Below are 21,111 nucleotides of genomic sequence, written 5' to 3' on the forward strand. Positions count from 1 at the left end.
ATAAAATATTTTCTATCTATTAAAAATTAATCTTAAAATCTACTAGAGCAAACAACTTCACATGGATTTGATCATTTATGGTCTTGGTTATTGGGGTGATAATTGTGATAAAATAAAATAACAATATCAATATTCAAGATTAAAAAAACTGAATTTAAAAAGATTAAAAATTATGTAATGATTTTAAAATGTTATAGGCATTAAAAAGATTGGGTAAAATAAAAAATTCCCATCCATATTTAATGCTGAGTCAATGATAGTTTAATGCCATCAATTATGTCGTTTAGGGAAAATTTAGGTGGGATCATGAATTTCCCTCAACTGCTTCCTTTATTTAAAGAAAAAAAATAGTAGAAAAGAAATATAAAACAATTTTTATTATTATTCTCCTTTTTTCCACTACACTGTTGATAAGAAATTAAAAGGTCAAAAAAGAATAATTTGATTACTTTGTTCATTTCATATGTAATGAGGGATAATTTTTTTGTTTTTAATCCTTTAATTTGGATAAAATTAAAATAAAACAATAATATATTAGAATTTAGTTAATTTAAATTGGAAAAGGTTGAACACAATATTCATTCAATCGTTCTAACAATGTCAAGCCTTTTGATACAATACACCAAAACAATAAAAAAAATAGAGAAAAAGTTAAATTAGAAAAAAAATGTTTTGAAATTTAGTTGATAAAATAAAGTTTTGATTGATTTTTAAGAATGTCTTAAATCATAAAGACTGACAAGGTAAGTAATAGGTGAGGTGAGTTTATATAAGTTGTATAGATTTACGTTTCGTCAATCCTGAAATTCAATCATAAGATTTTTAAGAATGTCTTACCAACACAGCTAAATCCGTGTATATATATATATATATATATATATATATATATATATATATATATATATATATATATATATATATATATATGAAATGGTAAAAAAATCCTTTAATTTGTTTTTCAAATAAAAATGACTTATTTTCGATATCATTAGAAAAATGCATCCCATTTTGAAAAATCAAATCAAATCAAATCCAATCTTATTTTCTATTTTTATCTTACTATTTTATTAAAAATCTCCCCCCTTTACTAACTAACTTTGGTGAAGCCTAAAATGCATTTACGTTAATGTCCTTTTTTCTATTCACACTAAAAATAATTTCAAAGTTTATTAGTAATTTCACAAGCAAAACAATGTTGTTTTATATAAAAAAATATAGTTATCTTTAGTCTCATATCTTAGAATTGACAACACTATAATTAAAGAAACTTCTATAAATATTTTAGGCCGACGATATTAAAAAATATATTTTTCTTAGTTTTTTTTTACTAAGACAAGTATAATATTAAATTAAAATAAATTTTTTTATAAGGAAGCTCATTACAGTAGTTTGTTGCTGGGATTCTCTAACGTCACTATTGCATGGGTCTGACAAATCTTACCCAAATAATTAATTCTTACCCAAATAAGTAATTCTTGGTTCATAAGGGTGACACTAAAAAAATCTAAACAATTCAGATTTTCAAAGACCCATTGGTTCATAAGGGTAACACTAGAAAATTCAAATAATTCAATTAACCCAAATAATTTATATATTATTATATTACACACGCAACGCGTGTGCACGATCACACTAGTATATATAATATATAGGTTGTGTTTTCGAAAATATTTTATATAAACCTCCAAAATATTTATCATTATTTTTTATTATTAGAATTAATAACTTAGGTAAATTTGTTATATTTTAAAAATCACATCTCATGTTTAAAAATGTTGGCACGCTGTGATTGGAGAAAGGTTGAATTGCATTAGAACCATTGAGATATTAATTTTTTTCAGTTGGAAAAACAACACAATGGATTGAATTCTGAACGATGGATTATTTTGGATGTTTCAAATCGAGCGAATAATAAATTTATCATACTCTATAAACAAATTACGACTATAAGAGTAAAACTTTGGTTGAGAGACACCCATGATGATCATTCATCGTGAATGTGCAGGCTAACATTCATAATATATATATATATATATATATATATATATATATATATATATATATATATATATATATATATATATATATAAAATTTTGGATGCTGCAGGGTCTTTGTTTTAATACTACATGTTGTAGTAGCTATTTCAACAAATAACTGCTATACCTTGTAGCAGCTAACTATCCATGTAACTGCTATAACTTGTAGCAATCGTTTGGTAAGTCATTTTTTTAGTAGCTATATTTTCTAGCATATATTAATCCAAAAAATATTTTTGTAGATATATATCAACTTGCTAAAAAATAATTTAAAATTATTTATGTTGTTGCAACGCCTTTGCTTTGCTGCTACATATTGTAGCAGCTACTTCAACTAATAACTATTACACCTTGTAGCAGTTAACTCTCCCTGTAGCTGCTACAACTTGTAACAGACACTCGGTAAGTCATTTTTTTAGTAGCTATATTTTCTAGCAAAGATTAACCCTAAAAATATTTTTGTAGTTGTATATCAACTTGCGAAAAAAATATTTAAAATTATTTATGATATTACAGCGCCTTTGCTTTGTTGCTACACGTTGTATTTTAAAAATCACGTCTCATGTTTAAAAATGTTGGCACGCTGTGATTGGAGAGAGGTTGAATTGCATTAGAATCATTGAGATATTAATTTTTTTCAGTTGGAAAAAAAAAACACAATGGATTGAATTCTAAATTCGTTCGTGGATTATTTTGGATGTTTCAAATCGAGCGAATAATAAATTTATCATAAACAAATTACGACTATAAGAGTAAAACTTTGGTTGAGAGGCACCCATGATGGTCAACCATCGTGAATGTGTGCAGGCTAACATTCATAATATATATATATATATATATATATATATATATATATATTATTTTGAATGTTGCGGTGTCTTTGTTTTGATACTACACGTTGTAGTAGTTACTTCAACTAATAACTAATATACCTTGTAGCAGCTAACTATCCATGTAACTGCTATAACTTCTAGCAGTCGTTTGGTAAGACATTTTTTTAGTAGCTATATTTTCTAGCATATATTAACCCTAAAAATATTTTTGTAGATGTATATCAACTTGCTAAAAAATAATTTAAAATTATTTATGCTGCTACAACGCCTTTGCTTTGCTGCTACACATTGTAGCAGCTACTTCAACTAATAACTACTACACCTTGTAGCAGTTAACTCTCCATGTAGCTGCTACAACTTGTAACAACCGCTTGGTAAGTCATTTTTTTAGTAGCTATATTTTATAGCAGAGATTAACCCTAAAAATATTTTTGTAGTTGTATATCAACTTGCGAAAAATTATTTAAAATTATTTATGATACTGCAGCGCCTTTGTTTTGTTGCTACACGTTGTAGCAGCTGCTTCTACTAATAACTGCTACACCTTGTAGCAGCTAACTGTTCATATAGCAGCTACAACTTGTAGCAGCTAACTTGAAATGTTAACTGCTACAACGATGTAACAGTTCTTTCTTCGTTTACACTCAACAAGATGTTACTCTACATTTTCAACCAATAATAGATCATAGCAATCTCAGTTTTTTATTTAGATCAATTAAATGAGGTTCTACACATTGAAGAAGCAACTGCAGCACGTTGAAGTAGCAGCTTGTCAAGAATGGCTGCTACACTGTGTAGTAGTTACTCTAGAATAACTGCTACACGTTGTAGCAGCTAATGGTCCAAATAACCTTTTCTTACCAATTATCTTTTTGCAATTATTGTGCAAATATATATATTGTGCAATTACATTTTTACCCTCATTGGCCAAAGGTTTAACCCCTAAACTCGCCGTGTGATAAATATTTCGAAAGCATTTCAATCATAGTAGATCAGTGCCCACACGGTGTCTTCGTCAATCAATCTCACCGCGACGACTTGTTTCTCATCCAAATCTTCGTCTCCATCGTAAGTATTCTGATAGGGATGAAAGTTTTGAGTCATCTCGTTTTATTTAAGGGTTTGAATTTTTAGGGTTTGATTTGTCTCCTAGCTGCTACAATGGGGTCTATTGATTTTAGGGTTTTCAGGTTTAAGATTATGGTTGAGGGAATAGAGTATTTAAAAAAAGTTTATCTTTATTGTAGTAGTTACTGTAGTTGAACCCTATTGTTGATACAACGTGGTTAAACCCTACAGTTTCAATTGACTTCTCACTATTGTAGCAACTACTTGACCCTAACTGCTACAACGTGTAGAGTACTCATGTTTAGCAGCAACTACTCACATTGTACTACTTAGGAGAAATTATACACATTGTAATGTATTAGATTATGGTTAAAAAATAACAGTGTAAGGTAACATAGTATGGGTGAAAATCAACTGCATTGCATTGAAGGCAACTGAATATCACTAAGATCTTATATATTTGTTTGACAGAATTAAGTAGCGAGCCAGAGAACTGCTGCTTCCCGGACATATCATAAAAAAGTGCATTGGAAAAGTAATTACCCACACTTCAAGGGTTTTTTATCATCACTACACATAAACGACTAACAGATGGAGATAATCAATGGAAGCTCATTTGCTTGGGCAGTAGCCATGTCTGAAATTAAAAATATCCGAAGTCTTATACAGAATATGTTTGACAATTGGGACGTTGAAGCCAGATGTTTCATCTTTCATAATAAGGAGATTAGCTTCACAAGGAAAGATGTTTAACTGATTCTAGGACTCCCAGACCAAGGCGATGTAGTAAATTTGCAGCAGCATGCTGCCACCACCCCACTATTTCTTCAACACTTCAGTAATGTGGAGTGTACACAGAAGGAATTAGAGAACAAGATAATCAGCCTCAACAAACAACCTTCATCTGCTGAATCCGATACTCTCTTTTGCCAATTTTTAATATTGTATTTCTTTATTTTTGTTTTATTTACTACTACTAGCAGTATATCTAGATTACCAGTAAAATCACTAATAGATTGTGTATGATTTTGCTAATTTAGGTAGGTATAATTGGTGTAAGGCTATATATGACTATATGAGCCCACAGATAGGGGCTATTGGTGTGATGCTTTACAGAGGCCAAAACCAAAGGACCTTACAGGAAATCAAGCTTCCATGCTCAAAGGGTTCACACATCTCCTAGCTGTAAGTGATTAAATTAATGATAGTCTCATAAGATTTATGCAGAAAATATCATATTTAAACAATTTTATTATATTGTAGGTCTGGATGTGTGAACATGTCAGAATAATAGATCATTACAGACATCATACCCTTCCAAGAATATGCAGATGGAAGTGGTTAGGCTCCCGTGTAGAGACAATAAAGTTTAGGATCGCAGAATTACCTACTGCCAAAATAATTGTTGATTTAAGTCCATCGGACCTAGAGACACCACTACAACAAAAACCCTCATAGACATCGGTTTTCCACCGGTGTCTATTACATTTTCGACCGATGTCTATGAAGCCGATGTAAAAGGTCTGCCATTTTAGACATCGGGTTAAAACCGGTGTAGTATCACTTAACGACACCGGTGTTCGAATCGGTTATTAACCGGTGTAATATCACTTAACGACACTGTTTCATCAACGGTGTAAAACCGATGTAATATTATATGTTAATAACACCAATTTTGACAGCGGTATACGACCGATGTAATATTAGTTAATAACATCGGTTTTGCAGCGGTGAAAAACTGATGTAATATCATTATTTTTTAACAGTACAAATTTGATTTCCGAAACCGACAGTAACAAAAAAAAATACACAAATTACACAAATATTCTTCATTCAACAATATTCATAAAATACACAAATTACATAAATAATCTTCTTACAACAGTATCCATAAAATACACAAATATTCTTTTTACATCGAAAGCTAATAGATATCAGAATCAAGATAGAACATTCTTTTAACAACACATCAAGGTAGAACCGCACTTCAAATGTAATCTAGCATGCATTCAGCCCACTCGAACCGCACTTCATCAATTTCAACTCTGGAGTACTTGAGATTTGTAAACTGTAAAAACACATAAATAATATATTAATAAATCAAGACCAACAATCATAGTTGAAAAGGTAGTAAGAGCACCAGGTAACAAGATGAGTAATTGGAATGCTTAAAAAGAGAAACGTTCATCAATTATCTCAACCACAAATAAATAGAAAGAAGAATCATAGATGTAAGATACTGATATAGTCCAACACCGACACAAATTCAAAGAAGCAATTACCTATCTTTGTAAGCTGAAGCCAAATTTGCATGGGCTTCAGGCATAGTTGGTCTGATATTCACAGCACGTATATAATCCTGAATTGCTTCAGTAACTCTACCAATCTCCTTAAATGTGTTCCCTCTATTGACAAGACCATCAACATCAGTCTGAACTAGCAGAAAGCAGCAATTCTCATGATTGAATATCCACGCAGGAAGCAAAGGTTGAACTAGCAGTGTAGCTATGTAGGTGTTGCCTAGTATCTGCCAAATTAACGAAATTAGCCGAAGTATCTTGCCAATATAAACCGACAAAAATCTCATGATTGAATAAGGAAGAAATAAAAGCGAGAAGTGATTTTTACAAAAATTCCACATAGTAAACTGGAATTCATATCCCTAAGAAAAGTTTGATCCAATAAAATATTTTAAACTGAATTTGTCAAAGCCAATGCAGATGCTTCCCCACTAAAATGAGAGGTAGTTGCACTAAATGGTCAACGACCATCCATCACTGATGATCCTTCTCACTTCAATCTCATAGCAGTCCAAATGGCATTTTAACTGTATCCTGTTAAAACATAAACATGCTGTAGCCAACTGTTTGACAAAAAACCAAGCATGATTGCGAGGGCGTGATGGCAATGAACATGTTGTTAGTACATGATTGCAATGAAAAAGGTAGATATAGTACTCTACCTGTTGCTTGTATATAATAACTAAGTTGTTGAAGGGCGCAGATATCCCTGTTGTAACTGCTAAAGTTGCCTTATAGAATGATGCAGCAACACTCATCATGTTGCTGCATGAAGAGAAGTTTCATTAAGGAACAAAAATAAACTATCCGCACAGTTGTCATCAAACATTTCTAAAGCTTATCAAGGCTTGACAATGCTTGTGGATGGTTAGGTTGTAAAGCAAAGCATGACATGGGAAAAATTATTAAAATGAAGTTATTCAACAAGGAAAAAAAACTTAAGAGAATAAAAATATCCAAATTAAAAAGTCACCCTATAATATCCACAAGCTCTGGCCGTTCTACAAACAATAGCTTAAATAACAGTTTTGTCAATGCTTCCCCTTCAATTAGGAGGCAAGCAACCATCAAGGAAAGTGAAGGTTTGATAAAGAATTCAATAAAGCAGGGAGCAACAATATACAAAGGGCGTAGTATGTTGCAAAAACAGAAGACGCTGATCAACTATAGGCACAACCTTAGTACTAAAGAAGACGTACCATCTGAGATCACCATAACATTTTCTGGCTAAATTCACAAACCTTTCTTTGATACTAACAAAGATTGTGCAGCTAATATTATTTGATGTGTGAAAGGAATGGCAAAAATTTTCAGTTAAACGGTCAAGGTTACAAAGTATACTAACTGTTGAGATAAATTTGATGCTACATCCTGCCAATTAACAAGGCCTCACTAGTTCTTAAAGATAGACTAACAATTACACATGAGTTGGATTATGGGTTATCAGAATCCAAATGGCTTCTGACCCTAATACATGGAATGAGATCCACTTTCTATCAGAATAATTCCATCGATATCATATAACCGTTGTTGGTCCATGTGACAAGGGCATTATAAAATGCATGCACATGACCCCACTTGTAGCTACTCACCAACATAAAGCCTATAACGAAGCAGATAAACTAAGATATTTTATTGATAGATATTTATTTATTTACACACTGAAATATTAAAAGATATCAAAATTTTTACTTGTTTGCTCAGCTTCTTTGATCTGCACATTTGAAATAATATGTTATAAGGCAACTGATTTGAAAGAAACTAAATATAGTGATGCATGGTGTATAGTAGATTATTATGATTTTTCTTAAAATATATAAAATAATTTATTCACACTATCTTCATTTGGTTCAACTACTATCAGTTGGATCACCTTCTTGAGGCCATTCAAGTTCCTCATAAGCTAGACTAATAAGTATGTAGGCAATTTGGTCACTACAATTTTGTTATGACTAACTGTACTTTTTTACACTGGGTTGGCTTTAAAATTGGGTGAATAATTAGGGATGATACATCTGATCAATTTTTGCAGTATATAGAAAGCAGAACGCCATATGACTGCATCCAGTAAGTCAGATGTTTATAGCTACGGAATGATGATATTAGAAATCGTTGGAGGGAGAAAGAACTTCAAAGCAATGGCAGACCACAGTAGTGAAATTTATTTTCCAGACTGGGTTTATGACAGTTTTGATAAGTACTATGATTTGGTCACTCCTGATACCAGTCTTGTTAGTCCTGAGACTGATGCTAATCCTAAGACTAAAGAAATTACAAAAAAGATGATGATAGTGGGTTTATGGTGCATACAGATAAAGCCAGAAAATAGACCTTCAATTAGCATGGTTGTCACCATGTTGGAAGGAAGCATCATGGACCCTGCAAATGCCACCAAAACCAGAATTCAATTAGAGTGCCATTTGAAGATTATTAAATGATGCAATATTGTTTTTGTTTCCACAGTATTCTGAACAATAAAACAAAATCAAGCCTGTATAACATTTGGCTTGAATGTAATCTGTGATCAAAGTAATTTCTTAATTCTGTTTTGTGTGGTGAGATTATATTGGAAAACAAATATTGTTTAAATGCTTGTTGACCTCATAATGTTGTAAAAGAGTCGCACAAATAATTGTTTATCATATGCCAAGCTAGTAATAGGGAGATACATATTCCCTTAGCACCCATAACAGTCAACAGGATAATGTTTTCTTCATTATATTGTTTTGTGTGGTGAGATTACTATCTGTTGGTTGTGGAGATTACATGTCGAAATGCAGATTAGTCTAACTGATGAAACCTTCTACTAGATAGCCAATGAGGATCATAGCAGTAGCAGAAGATCTAAATTTAAATGACCTTTGTAGTCTATCTCATGAGCAAAGAAACTCGCGATTGCCTACCTCTCTTCCCTCAACATAGTGATTCCTCTTGGTTTTCAACTTGAAGGGCCAAAGGAAAAAAGTTAACACAAACCTAGACGATGAGAAAGAATGGGGAAAAAATGCCTTACTACAGACCTGCTCAATGTTAGAATTGTCTGTAAGAGGAATGTGTGCAGCTTGTTCAGTGTTCCATATTCCCTTTTGTAAGTGACAAGACAACAATGTAATGTAAAATTCTTAACTGCATCGAGCTAACACGATATGAATGAGCTATGAACACAGAAGAACAGAACGATCCATACCCATTTGACACATGAGAATCCAACCTATGCAACATGTTCATTATAGGGAGATAGTAATCTGCACAGATATATGAAGAGGTCCAGCTAATGGATTCCAAAAATCAGAGAAAGTAATATTGTAAAGCTCGTAATCGGGCACACAAGCTTGAACCCCAAAAGATTTTTTTTCTTCATATGCTGGAAACTTCATTCAGATCTCTTGCTGGATAGTGTTTGAGGAAATTCATCAAACACATTGCATGCATCAATCAATTAATACTTGCAATCAAGATATCAAGAAGATGAAACTCTAATATTTTTTAGTTTCCACTATACTTGAGTTTCTAGGTTACACATGCAAGAACATGGCCTTGACAAGCAAAGTTTCAAGCTTATTTGAGTTTCAAGAAATTTAACTGACGAAGAAGAAATCACCTGCCAATCTCAATTGCATAGTCTGACCACCACATTCTTTCGCGTCCATACCATCGCTACCACCGGACCAGAGATGATGTACTCCACAAGGGAACCAAAGAAAGGCTTCGTGGAGAGGTCGACGTAGTGTTTCTCCGCAAAGGAGCGTTCCACGCCGACCAACTTCAACCCTGATCGACGCACAAAAATAACCAAGAAAATTTCTCGTTTCTTCTCTAAAGTAGACGGGGAAAACAAAAAAAGGATTGCAGTTGGTAAAATCTTCACCTTTCAAGTAGAAACCCTTTTTCTCAAACCTACTAATGATTTCTCCAACCTTTCAACTAAAAAAAAAGGGAAGAAGAAGGATTTTGGTGTTTCAGTAACACATCTACTGTAAATTACGCAATGCAATGCCGAAGAATAGATGAACGAAGCGAAGGAAGAAGAAATCAAGGGGGAGGGAGAGGGAGAGCACACCAGGCCGCGTTGGACGCCGTCGGGCTTGATCATGATGAAGGTATGTCTGTTCCATCGCCACGCTCGCTTCGTTTCTATCGCTTGCTTGCTGACGTTGTTAAGGAGAATGATGACCGAAGGCACAGCTTTCATAGAGTGGGAACGGAAACCCTAATTTGACTCAGCTCCACAGAAGATCCTGGCTAGAAGTGCGAGTCTTCCCAAGTCAAAACTACAAAAGCCAATCAATTTGCTGGCAGCGGATGCTGACCACGGCCTTCCGCATGGGGCTGGCCAGCGGCTGGGCATCCTCGGCGTGAGCGGTGTCGCCGTCCGCGGGGTGGCCGACCGCGGGGTCGCCGAAGGCAGCAAGGGCGATAGCGTGTGCGACGAAGAGTGGAGCGGAGACCGGCGGGCGAGAATGAGCTGCCATCACCGCTGCCAATTCTGGAGGCGGCGTCCGGGGATGGAATGCAACTCCGTCACCTCGTCCTCCATGGGTCAAGCCGCCTACGCTGCTACCCTCTGCGTCCTCAGTCAAACATAAGGCAAGCTGTGCTGTGCATCGATCTAGGAAGGGGAAATGGGAGATGAGGCCGGATGGCCAGCGGCGAGGAGGAAAGTGGTGGATATACAGTGGATGTCGCGATATAGGTTTAGGTTTAGAGGGAAGAGTGAAGTGTTGTAAATTTTGGCTAAGTATTAGTAGGAAAATTAAATTATTTTATTTTATCATAGACATCGGGTTTCAAAAACCGTTGTTAAAATTAGTGTCTATTAACGAAAAAAAGACGCTCATAGACATCGGCTTAAAAAACCGATGTTTATGAGCGAAAATATGCGCTTATAGACATCGATTTTTGGAAAAAACGATGTAAAATACTCAAAGATATCGGTTTTTACTTAAAACCGTTGTTGTTCCACCGATGTCTATGAGGGTTTTTCTTGTAGTGCACATATGCTCTCAAACGATTCCCTATAAGATGTTGTAGGGGTTTTTACAATCAGCTGCTGAGCAACATCCTGAACAAGTTCTTGAGCAATTTCCTGAACAGACAGTCGACGCTCAAGAAAATCCCCAAGCATGTCCTGAGCAGGAGAAAGAGGCTTGTACAAATTGTCAAGCAAGGGAGGTCAAAATTGTTCATTTGGAATCTGTGGTTGAGAGCAAGGACCGACCATTGCCCAGATGGAGGCTAAAATTAGTAAGTTAATTGTTGAGAATAAATTATATGCCAGTGATGCAGAAACTTCATTAGCTTCCAAGGACAAAACAATTGATGAGAAGGACAGAATTATAGATGTAAAAGATCAAATTATAACAGAGCAAGATAAAAAAAATTAAAGATCTTCAAAATCAGTTGCTTGCCAAGGTTATAGTCTCATTACTTGCCAATTGGCCATTAACCAAGTCAAAGAGGTGTGCTACAAAGAAAAGAATACCCCCAACTGCCAAAGAGATTAAGGGAGTGCCCTTGGCCAAATGAGTAAAAGAGTCACTTTCCAAGATTAGCATGAGACAGAGATGTCCAAGGGCAAAGGAGAGGAAAATGTTGAGCCTCTTGTTAAAGTACAAGAAGCCCCTGTCTCATGTACTGATGTAGCTGCCACATCTTCATCAACTAAACTCTTGCATACGCTTGTCAAACAAAAATCCAAAATCATTAAGGTACGATTTTGGTTGGTTAAATGTTTTGTTTTTTAGTCCTAATTCATATATAATTACTCACACAGAAAACTTGTCTTTATGTATTTGTTCAGCAAGTGAAGTCATATTTTAAGAAAACTAAAGATAATGTGGTGGCAGAGACATTATTGAAACTGAGTCAGCTAAAGTGAGTCAAATGTTTGTTGAGTTATACACTTACTATAATGCAAATATATGATGAATTATGTTAATACTTCTATTGTGAACACAAGGATAAATTACATTGGAATTATCAGCTTATTGTATAGTCAAACAAACATTTCATATTGTTGAATAAAATCAACCATGGATGATTTAGAAGTTACAATAACATATATAATTTCTGTAACTGCTCCAATTGTAGCAGCAATAGGCATTATTGATGTAAAACCAAATTTATGTGCATGTTTCCAATATGGTCCAACGGAACGATTTCATTGAATATGCCATATTTGCTATGTATTTTTGATTGGACTGTCGACAGAGATGGTGATTGCATAAACGCATATTCTGTAATCATTGCAGAGGAAGTCAAATCTTCCGGTATACCTTATTGGTCATCTATATTTTGTCCTGCCGGTTTTGCTGTAAGTATAACACCAACTTCTATTATCTACTTTTTTTTATTCTCCATATATTCTCTCCAATAATGTTTGTGTGCATATGCAGGATTTGTTTGCAATGGAAACATATGAGACATTTGGTCTATCAGCAAGCACTGACACTGACAAGTCACTCAGATATATATTCTGTCTATTAAATAATGCAGACGATCACTGGTACCTACTGATCATAGACCTACAAGAAACTCACTATATGCATTATAACTCCCTTGGAGCCTCAGAATTCTACACATCTAAGTTTCAAAATTCTGTAAGTACTTGTCTGTTAGTACCTGTCTTGTAGCGCTATTACTTTGTTCGGATTCACCTCAATGCCCCACTTGATGACGATGTATCTCAGGAAGCGTCCACTTTTGCACCGAACAGACACTTGCTTGGATTCAGCTTTATCCTATAGGTCCTCAGCATCTGGTAGGTCTCCTAGATATCTGTGCACAAGTTAGCAACTTGGAGGGATTTTATCAATATGTCATTGATGTATACCTCCATGTTACCTCCAAGGTGGCAAATTGTAAGGCAACAAGGAACGATAGTTTAGAAAACTCTATGTATCCAGTATATAGTTGTTGTTTCTCTTCCTCTATTAGTTGATAGAAATCTTTCACATTAGAATTCATCGGTGTATGACTCGTTGATGCTCCAATGTAATTTTCATTACTTATAGATCCTTCATGCATTCCAAATGCATCATGCAACATTTCTTGTGTCATGGGTTCATGGCTAGTTACTTCAGAAACTTATTGCACCGTGGATGTCGAATGATGATACTAGGATGTAATTAATCTGATATGTCGCTAGAATAGAGAGGATCGCTGGAACATAGATGGTCGATAGAAAAGAGAAGGTCGCTGGAACAAAGAGAGTCGCCGAAATAGAAAGGTTTGCTGGAATTGTGAAAATAATATGAGATGCGAGCATGTTTTTTTTATTAATCTCGTATGTACCCTTTAGAAGCGGTCGCATGTAACCTTTAGAAGCCGTTCTAAACCAATTCTAAAAGAAACTTATAGGAACAGTTCTAATAACCGGTTCTATATGGGTCCATATCAACGGTTTACCAACCGCTTAAAAAAAACTCAATTGAAGCGATTTTAAGAGCGGTTAAACTTGACCGATTCTATTGGGTCTGCTTTTACAACCGCTTCATCAACCGCTGCTAATATTGCGGTCCTAATGTCCAATTTTTTTGTAGTGGTAATGAAGTTGGCCTTCTCCTGATCTTCGTGGGCGAGCGACACTTGGTGGTACCCTTGGTATGCGTTGAGCATACAGATCAGCTCACATCTCGTAGTGGAGTCCACAATCTGATCGATTTGAGGCAGCGGGTAGAAATCCTTCGGGCATGCCTTGTTCAGATCACGGAAGTCAATACAGACTCACCATTTGTTGCCCGGCTTAGAGGCTAGCACTACGTTGGCGAACCAGCTCGGGAATTGAACTTCTTGTATACAGCCGACCTCTAGCAGTTTCTCTATCTCTGCTCGGATGATCAGGTTCTGCTTGATGCTAAAATTCATCTTTCTTTGCTTCACTGACCGAGCGTCCGATCGGACATGTAGCTCGTACTGCGCCACACTCGGGAAGATCCCAGGAAGCTCATGTGTCGACCATGCGAACACATCATGATTTTACTTGAGGTAGGAGACCAACTCTACATTCTTCTCCACTTCTAGGTCGGCGACAATAAATGTGGTTGCTTCCGTCCAGCTGGGGTGGATCTGAACCTCCTCCTTTTCTTCATATACTAGAGTGGGAGGCTTCTTAGTGATAGCATTTACCTTTAGCAGCGGAGTCTTCCGAGCGGCTTTTGCTTCGGTCTTGACTATTTCAATGTAGCAGCGCCGAGCGGCCAGTTGGTCGCCCATGACTTCTCTCACTCGGTCGTCCCTGACTTCTCCCACTCGGTCGTCAACCGAGAACTTTATCTTTTGGTAGTATGTAGACATTACTGCCTGAAACTCGTTGAGGGTCGGTCGGCTTAGGATGACGTTGTAGGCCGACGGTGCATCCACCACGATGAAGTTCATGGTCCTTGTTCTCCTAAGCGGCTCCTCTCAGAGCAAGATGACCAACCATGTTTGGACGATCGGTAAAACTTCATTACTTGTGAATCCATAAAGCGGTGTCGTTATTGGCAGCAGCTCGCCTCGATCGATCTATAATTGATCGAACGCCTTCTTGAAGATAATATTCACCGAGCTCTCTGTATTAATAAAAATCTGATGAATAGTATAGTTGGCGATCATCGCTCGGATGATCAAAGCATCGTCATGAGGGATCTCCACTCCCTCTAGGTCTCTGAGTCCGAAGTTGATCTCGAGCCCTTCTACCGTCTCCCGGCTGTATCCTACTGTGTGGATCTCCGGCCGCTGAATGTATGATTTCTTGGCTCGGTTAGAGTCATCCCGGTCGGCCCACCGGCGATTATGCATATTTCTCCTTGGGCAATGTTGCTTCTGTTTTCTTCCTCCCGAGCGGAGGGTCTATTTCGATCATCCGAAACTCCATCACGCGTATTGTGTGTCATCCACTGGTGGAAGGAGCAGAATATCGGCGTTCATACCTTGCCCTTCAATGCCTTCGACCGATCGGAAGCCACATGCTGCATGGCGTGCGCTCTAGTCTCTTGGTGTGGTTGTGCTCCTTTGGTCCTTGGCCCCCTAGGTGGTTGGTGGTTGCTTGATGGTCGATGCTCGACTGTTATAGAAGGTTCGGTCGACGCCTCCTTTCTTCTTGCTGTTTGGGCTTCTTCTACGTTTATATACTCATTGGTCTTCTTGAACATGTGGTCAAAGTCCCTGGGTGGCTTCCTAATGAGTGATCGGAAGAAATCTCTCTCGACGAGCCCTTGGGTGAAGGCGTTCATCATTATCTCGGATGAGACCGAGGGGATGTCCATGGCTATCTGGTTGAAACACTGTATATATGCTCGAAGCGTTTCTTTCGGTCCCTGCTTTAGGGAGAAGAGGCTGACGCTCGTTTTCTGATAGCGTCGGCTGTTGACGAAATGATGCAAGAAGGCTGCTCAGAAGTCCTTGAAGTTGCGTATTAATCCGTCCGGCAGCCTTCTGAACCAGCGCTAGGCCAAGCCGGAGAGAGTAGTGAGAAACACCCGGCATTTCACCTCATCTGTGTATTGGTGGAGAGTAGCTTCATTATCGAACCTATCCAGATGGTCATCTAGATTGATCAATCTATTGTATGACCCGATCGCCATTGAATTGCAGTGTCTGGGCAAAGGATCCCGCAAGATCTCCTCAGAGAACTGCCGATTGATCCGTTCGGGCGATGTGTTGCCTCGGGGCGCCTTGCCTCTTCATGCGTCCCAAACGGGAGTGTCATCCGAAGATGATCCTCGTTCTTGATTAGCTTGGGCTATTTTCGAGGGCATTTGGAACAAGACGCGATGGAAGGGGATCAGCACGGGCAGTGCTTCCCCCTGTGTGCCGATCGGCCTTCTATTTTGTCCCCATACAGAGAGTTGTTCCGCTCGGTCTTCATGCTCCACTCGGCCTCCTGCTGTCGACGTTGCTTGTTGTGCTTGCCTATCGGCTAGCGCCGGTTGTTGTTGTTGCTCGACTATCTTTACTGCTCGAGCTTGCACAAGCATGTCGAGCTCCTCCTTGGTCAGTGTCACTGTCATAAGTCGTCCAGCGTCCTTCATCTTCTCAGCTCGGATGCAAGCTACGCTCCCACAGACGTCACCAAATATGATCTTGTCCGAAAGTCGAAGAGACGAAAGATGGGAATGTGGCGCTCCTACTGACCGCTACTGGACTCCGCTTGGATCTGCAACCACAGACCACGTCAGTGCCGAGCCAGGGAAGGGGTCCTCGACGTTGGCCCTCCGACACTCAAGTCAGTCACCGACGATGAATATGGAAGCGGAGCAACAAGAAGTGAACAATAGCAACAGCTATTGCGCATACCTCCGCTGAAGCTTGGACCCCCTTTATATAGAACTCCTGTAGCGTGCGTGCACACTTCCCAAGGTGTGCACGCTCTCTCAAAGCTTTCCTGAAAAGACTTGTCGGTAAAGTGTCTCTGACACAGTACCTTAACGGACTGAGCATATCTCTGAAGTGATAGTGGAAGCTTCCACCGTACGATCTTTTGTCTGACCATACTGCCTGTCAACAACGTTAGCTCCCAAAAAGATGTAGAAAGATGGTGTTGTGTCTGTTCTTGGGCTGAGCGGGATAGCCGCTCGACCATTATTCCACTGTCCATTTGGTTGGCGAGTGTGTTGCCTGGTCAAGCAGGATAGCTGCTCGGCCATTACTCCATTGTCCCTCGATCGTAATATTGTTGTTTATGTATATAGCCCGCTTAGTTATAACTCTGCTATGCTTTTATGTTCCGAGTACTGTTGTAAGTCCGAACGAGATAGTCGCTCAACATGCCTTCCGCATATCCTTGTGACCTCTCCCTTATTGAGCGTCGGGTGCTCGGCGCGTTGCCGAGCCAAAGGTGATGTCGGATCGGGCTCCCCTTCTCTCAACCGGGCAGCCTACTCGCCCGATCGACCGATGTTGTCGAAGCGTTGATCATCTTAATTTTGACCAATACCGTGATAATAGTTCTTCGCAGAATAGACCCTTTCTTATCACCACATAAAGGGCCTATCATTATTTTATAATTACTTTTATATCTTGAAATAAAAATATCTAGTATCTTGGTAAATTTAAATTGATTTGGATGATTTTTATCATCCATTCACGCTTCTATTAAAAAGCATTAAATGAATTAGTCAACTTTCCTACTATCAGTCCACTATAAAAAAAGGACAGAAGCAGTTGAGTCGTGATGAAAAAAATATATAAAAAGACCTCATTATTTATAATTATTTTTATATCTTGAAATAAAAATATCTAATATCTTACTAAATTTAAATTAATTTGGATTATGTTTATCATCTATTTACGCTTCTATTAAAAAGCATTTAATGAATAAGTCAACGTTTCATATTAATTAGTCAATTATATAAAAGGACCGAAGCAGCTGTGATGATAATATATAAAAAGACCTATCATTTCATCTATTTACGCTTCCATGAATAAGCATTAAATGAATTAGTCAACTATATATAAAAGGGCAGAAGCAGCTGTGATGACAAAAAAAAAAAAACATATAAAAAAGACCTATCATTATTTATAGTTACTATTATATCTTGAAATGATAATATCTAATATCTTCATATAAAAATGCAACTCTGACATGATACTACGGAGAAGGATGAAAGTAAGTATGAAATATCTAGTTATCGGTGGATGTTATATGTTTTCAGATGTTTTTTCAAGCTAAGGGAGATTAAATTTTGACTAAAGTCAAATAGTTAGACAGTAAGAAAACTTATTAAGGTGTCCAAATTTCTAATATGTCAATCATGATTTCATGCTACTAATATCCGAGAATTATATTCGCATCTTAAATATACAATTTACTTATAAAAAAAATTAACTCGATGTAGATTATTTTCATTATTATTATTTCTTTTCAGTGTATATATCATGGTCTGGGTTCTGCCACTCGATCATCGAACTTCTTTTATCGATCCTTTAAATTTTGATTGTTGGCCATCGCATCGGAGCCATGGAGCTTCCATCAAACGGAGGGGAAGATGCGAGCGTCAGACTGGAAATCGACAACGCCGGAGGCCGGCAGACGCTGCCTCCGGCGCAGAGCTCCTTCTCCCATCCCCAGTCTGAAGTTGTCCGCCAGCCGACGCCGCCTCCGCCCGGCGGCGGCGCGGCCGATAAGGTTCCGGAGAGGGAGCTCATCGTCTTCGCCTTCCACCTCGCGATGCTGGAGAAGTTCGCCAACGTGATCGGCACGCTCGCCTTCGTCTGGGCCACCGTCGTCATCCTCGGCGGCTTCGCCATCACGCTCGATCGCAAGGACTTCTTCTTCGTCACGGCCATCATCGTCGTCGAGTCCTTCCGCGTGTTCAGCCGCAACAACGAGCTGGAGTGGCATAACCAGTCGGCGTGGGAGATGGCCGCCGCCGCCACCGAGTGGTCCAGCTTCGGGTTATTCCAACTCATCTTCCGGTTCTTGTTCGACCCCTCCAAACTCGCAATTGCAGGTCCCCTCCCCGTCGCCGACCGGTCCATGTGGGAGGTGGTTCCCGCGGCCGTCTGCTGGTCCCTCCTCCGCACCATCAAGTTCAATTCCCAGTTTTCCTTCCTCTCCTTGCATATCACGCTCCGCCGCCACGGCCGCGGCTCCGTCCTCCAAATTAACCGGGCCGAGGCCGGCAGAGAAGAGAACCAAAGATTCACGATCGACGACAACTCCGGCTGGTTTCGCTTGTGGCGACTTCCCGACGCTCCCCTGTTTCACTACAGCGGCTGGGTCATATTAGCCAAGAAAATCCGCTCGCTTTTCTTGTGGCTCCAAATCGCCTTGTCCGCCTACTCCATAACGCGCCTGGTTCAGCATGGCCACGGCGAGGTCACCTCCGAGATCAGAATCCGGAATTCGGCGCTCATCATTTTCTACTTCCTCGCGCTCGCCGAAGCCATGATTATTTTAATCCGGAAGGTCTACTGGTGGTGGAAATTCTACTGCTGCTACCTCTTCGAGGTCGTGAGCAGCAATTGCTTCCCCGGGAGCTCCGGCGACGACGACGTCGACGTCGGCGTCGACGTCGCCGTGACGTGCTTCTTCTGCGACACCTACTCCAAGTTGATCGCCTGCAGTTTCGTCGACGGGCTAAAGGTGGACCTCGTGAGCTTCGCCACGGAGCTCTTGGCATCGAACTTGCGCATCGAGCAGCTCATCGGCGCGCGGGTGCTGCGGAGCTTCTCCCGGAGTAAAGATTTTGGATCCGATACGCTCCGCAAGATCGGCACCTCGAATGCCGTCCTTGAGCGGCTCGTCGAGATGCTGAGCTGGAAGAACCCGCACCAGGAGGAGGAGGAGCTCCGCCGCTGCGCGGCAAAAATCCTGAAGAAGCTCGCCGGGAAGAGGCAATACGTGCTCCGCGTCGGCGCCGTCCCCACCGCTATCGAGGCGATATCGTCGTTACTCGAAAAGCCGGGGCCGGAGGCCGCCGGCGACTATGGCAACTACGATTTCTCGGCGTTCAATCTCCTGGGGTTGTCCCTTCTCAAAAAGCTCGCCGCCAACCACGACAACTGCTGGAAGATCGGCAACTCGTCCTTGGTCTTGTCCAAGATCATCGACTTCACCGGGGCGAGCAGGGCCCTTCTGGCCGACAAAAAGGCGTCGAAGTTGCAGATCAAGACGGTGAAGCGGGCGCTGGAGCTGGTAAAGATGCTCGCCGCCGCCACCGGCAGCACCGGCAAGATGCTCCGGATTCAGCTATCCGTGATGATCTTCACGGTGAGTAACGTGAGGAAGATCATCGGCTACGGGGAGCTCCACAAACTGCAGACTCCGGCGATAGAGATACTGAAGAGCCTCGCCATGAACCGCTACGCCAAGGAACAAATCGGCGGAACCGGACAAGTAACGAGCCTTCTCCTCGCCATCTTCTTGAAGCCATCAGTCACAAACGAGGAGATGTCCTTGAGGAATCAAGCAGGAGAGACGCTGTCGATCCTGGCGCTGGAAAACCAGAAGAATTGCAATCGGATCGCCGACGAACCAGAGGCGTTGAGCCGACTTATAAAAGCGCTCGACGACGGCAGCGAGATCCAACTCCAGGCGTCCAGGATTCTGCGCAATCTATGCGCCTACGGCGGACCCGGAACTGGCTTCCGGCAACACCCCCGGCCACTCATCGCCGCTTTGCCCACCGTAAGATCTCATTTCTCTGGGCCTTGTTTTATTTTGCCCCCTCTAAGTAAACTTATTTCGATTTAACCCTTACAAATTAAACTTATCCTAATATTCCGGAGCAGGTACTGAAAGCGATCATTGAGAACGAGGGCAAATTGCTGGAGGCATCTCTCGGTCTCGCAACGCAGATCTGCGAACTGACGACCACTCCCGGCGAATTCTCCGACGCGCTCAGGCGAGCGGGCGTTGAGGAAGCCGAGCTGGTGGAGAAGCTGGCGGCGATACTGCAGGAATACGCCAGTCCCGGGATCAAGGTTCCGAGAATGAGGAGGTTCGTGATCAATCTGGTCATTTGGATGATGAAGTCGAACGAGAGCAGCATCGATCAGTTCAAGGAGCTGGGGATGGAGAGGCTGTTGGAGTCGGTAGCGGAGACGACGTCAGAGCTCGAGTGCTTCCATATCTTCTCCGGCAGCATCGGCTTCGTCCGGCAAAGCAAGACCATGTTATCTCATGTAGAGGAGGCACTGAAGATCATGAGATCGTTCGGTATAGCAGCTGAAAACAAACAAGGCGTATCAACGCCATAATAAATATTTGATATATATAAATCTTATTCATGTACGGTTCCTATATCTAATTAATGAAGTATGGTTTCGAATTAGAAATCTATCCAAGACTGTTGTCATATGATTTGAATTCGAATTTCAATAAAAATGAAATAAATATCTTCTTTATATCTTAGTCATTATTTCAAAGATTAATAATATTTATCTCA

General features: G+C 39.6%; 2 protein-coding genes and 1 long non-coding RNA gene across 3 annotated transcripts; 1 reads left to right on the forward strand and 2 right to left on the reverse strand.

Moving 5' to 3' along the window:
• Window positions 1-3,581: 3,581 nt before the first annotated feature.
• On the reverse strand, window positions 3,582-8,615 carry LOC122004746 (probable UDP-N-acetylglucosamine--peptide N-acetylglucosaminyltransferase SEC). The gene is made up of 4 exons (XM_042559586.1): window positions 6,901-8,615; window positions 6,221-6,465; window positions 5,953-6,006; window positions 3,582-3,660 (listed from the first exon to the last, which is right to left on the reverse strand). Exons 1-4 carry the CDS (start codon window positions 6,997-6,999, stop codon window positions 3,582-3,584), a joined length of 477 nt encoding a protein of 158 aa, XP_042415520.1. The 5' UTR covers window positions 7,000-8,615.
• Window positions 8,616-9,909: 1,294 nt separating this feature from the next.
• LOC122007239 lies at window positions 9,910-10,440 on the reverse strand. Its single transcript, XR_006118868.1, has 3 exons — window positions 10,299-10,440; window positions 10,107-10,162; window positions 9,910-10,009 (listed from the first exon to the last, which is right to left on the reverse strand). It is a non-coding gene; the product is annotated as an uncharacterized LOC122007239 (long non-coding RNA).
• A 7,620-nt stretch (window positions 10,441-18,060) lies between these two features.
• Window positions 18,061-21,005, forward strand: LOC122007240. Its single transcript, XM_042563064.1, has 2 exons — window positions 18,061-20,351; window positions 20,456-21,005. The coding sequence occupies exons 1-2, from the start codon at window positions 18,180-18,182 to the stop codon at window positions 20,921-20,923; spliced, it is 2,640 nt and encodes an 879-aa protein (XP_042418998.1). The 5' UTR covers window positions 18,061-18,179; the 3' UTR covers window positions 20,924-21,005.
• The last annotated feature ends 106 nt before the right edge of the window (window positions 21,006-21,111 follow it).

Source organism: Zingiber officinale, chromosome 7B (assembly GCF_018446385.1).
Source record: "Zingiber officinale cultivar Zhangliang chromosome 7B, Zo_v1.1, whole genome shotgun sequence".
Lineage (NCBI taxonomy): Eukaryota > Viridiplantae > Streptophyta > Magnoliopsida > Zingiberales > Zingiberaceae > Zingiber > Zingiber officinale.

Excerpts from the sequence above, each read along its gene's own strand:
- LOC122004746 (XM_042559586.1), bottom strand. The coding sequence starts at position 6,999 with ATGATGAGTGTTGCTGCATCATTCTATAAGGCAACTTTAGCAGTTACA. Across the intron at positions 6,466-6,900 it reads TTATTATATACAAGCAACAG|ATACTAGGCAACACCTACAT; the intron begins GTAGAGTACTAT and ends TTAATTTGGCAG. Across the intron at positions 3,661-5,952 it reads ATGAAGTGCGGTTCGAGTGG|TGTAGCAGCCATTCTTGACA; the intron begins GCTGAATGCATG and ends ACTACTACACAG.
- LOC122007240 (XM_042563064.1), top strand. The coding sequence starts at position 18,180 with ATGGAGCTTCCATCAAACGGAGGGGAAGATGCGAGCGTCAGACTGGAA. Across the intron at positions 20,352-20,455 it reads TCATCGCCGCTTTGCCCACC|GTACTGAAAGCGATCATTGA; the intron begins GTAAGATCTCAT and ends ATTCCGGAGCAG.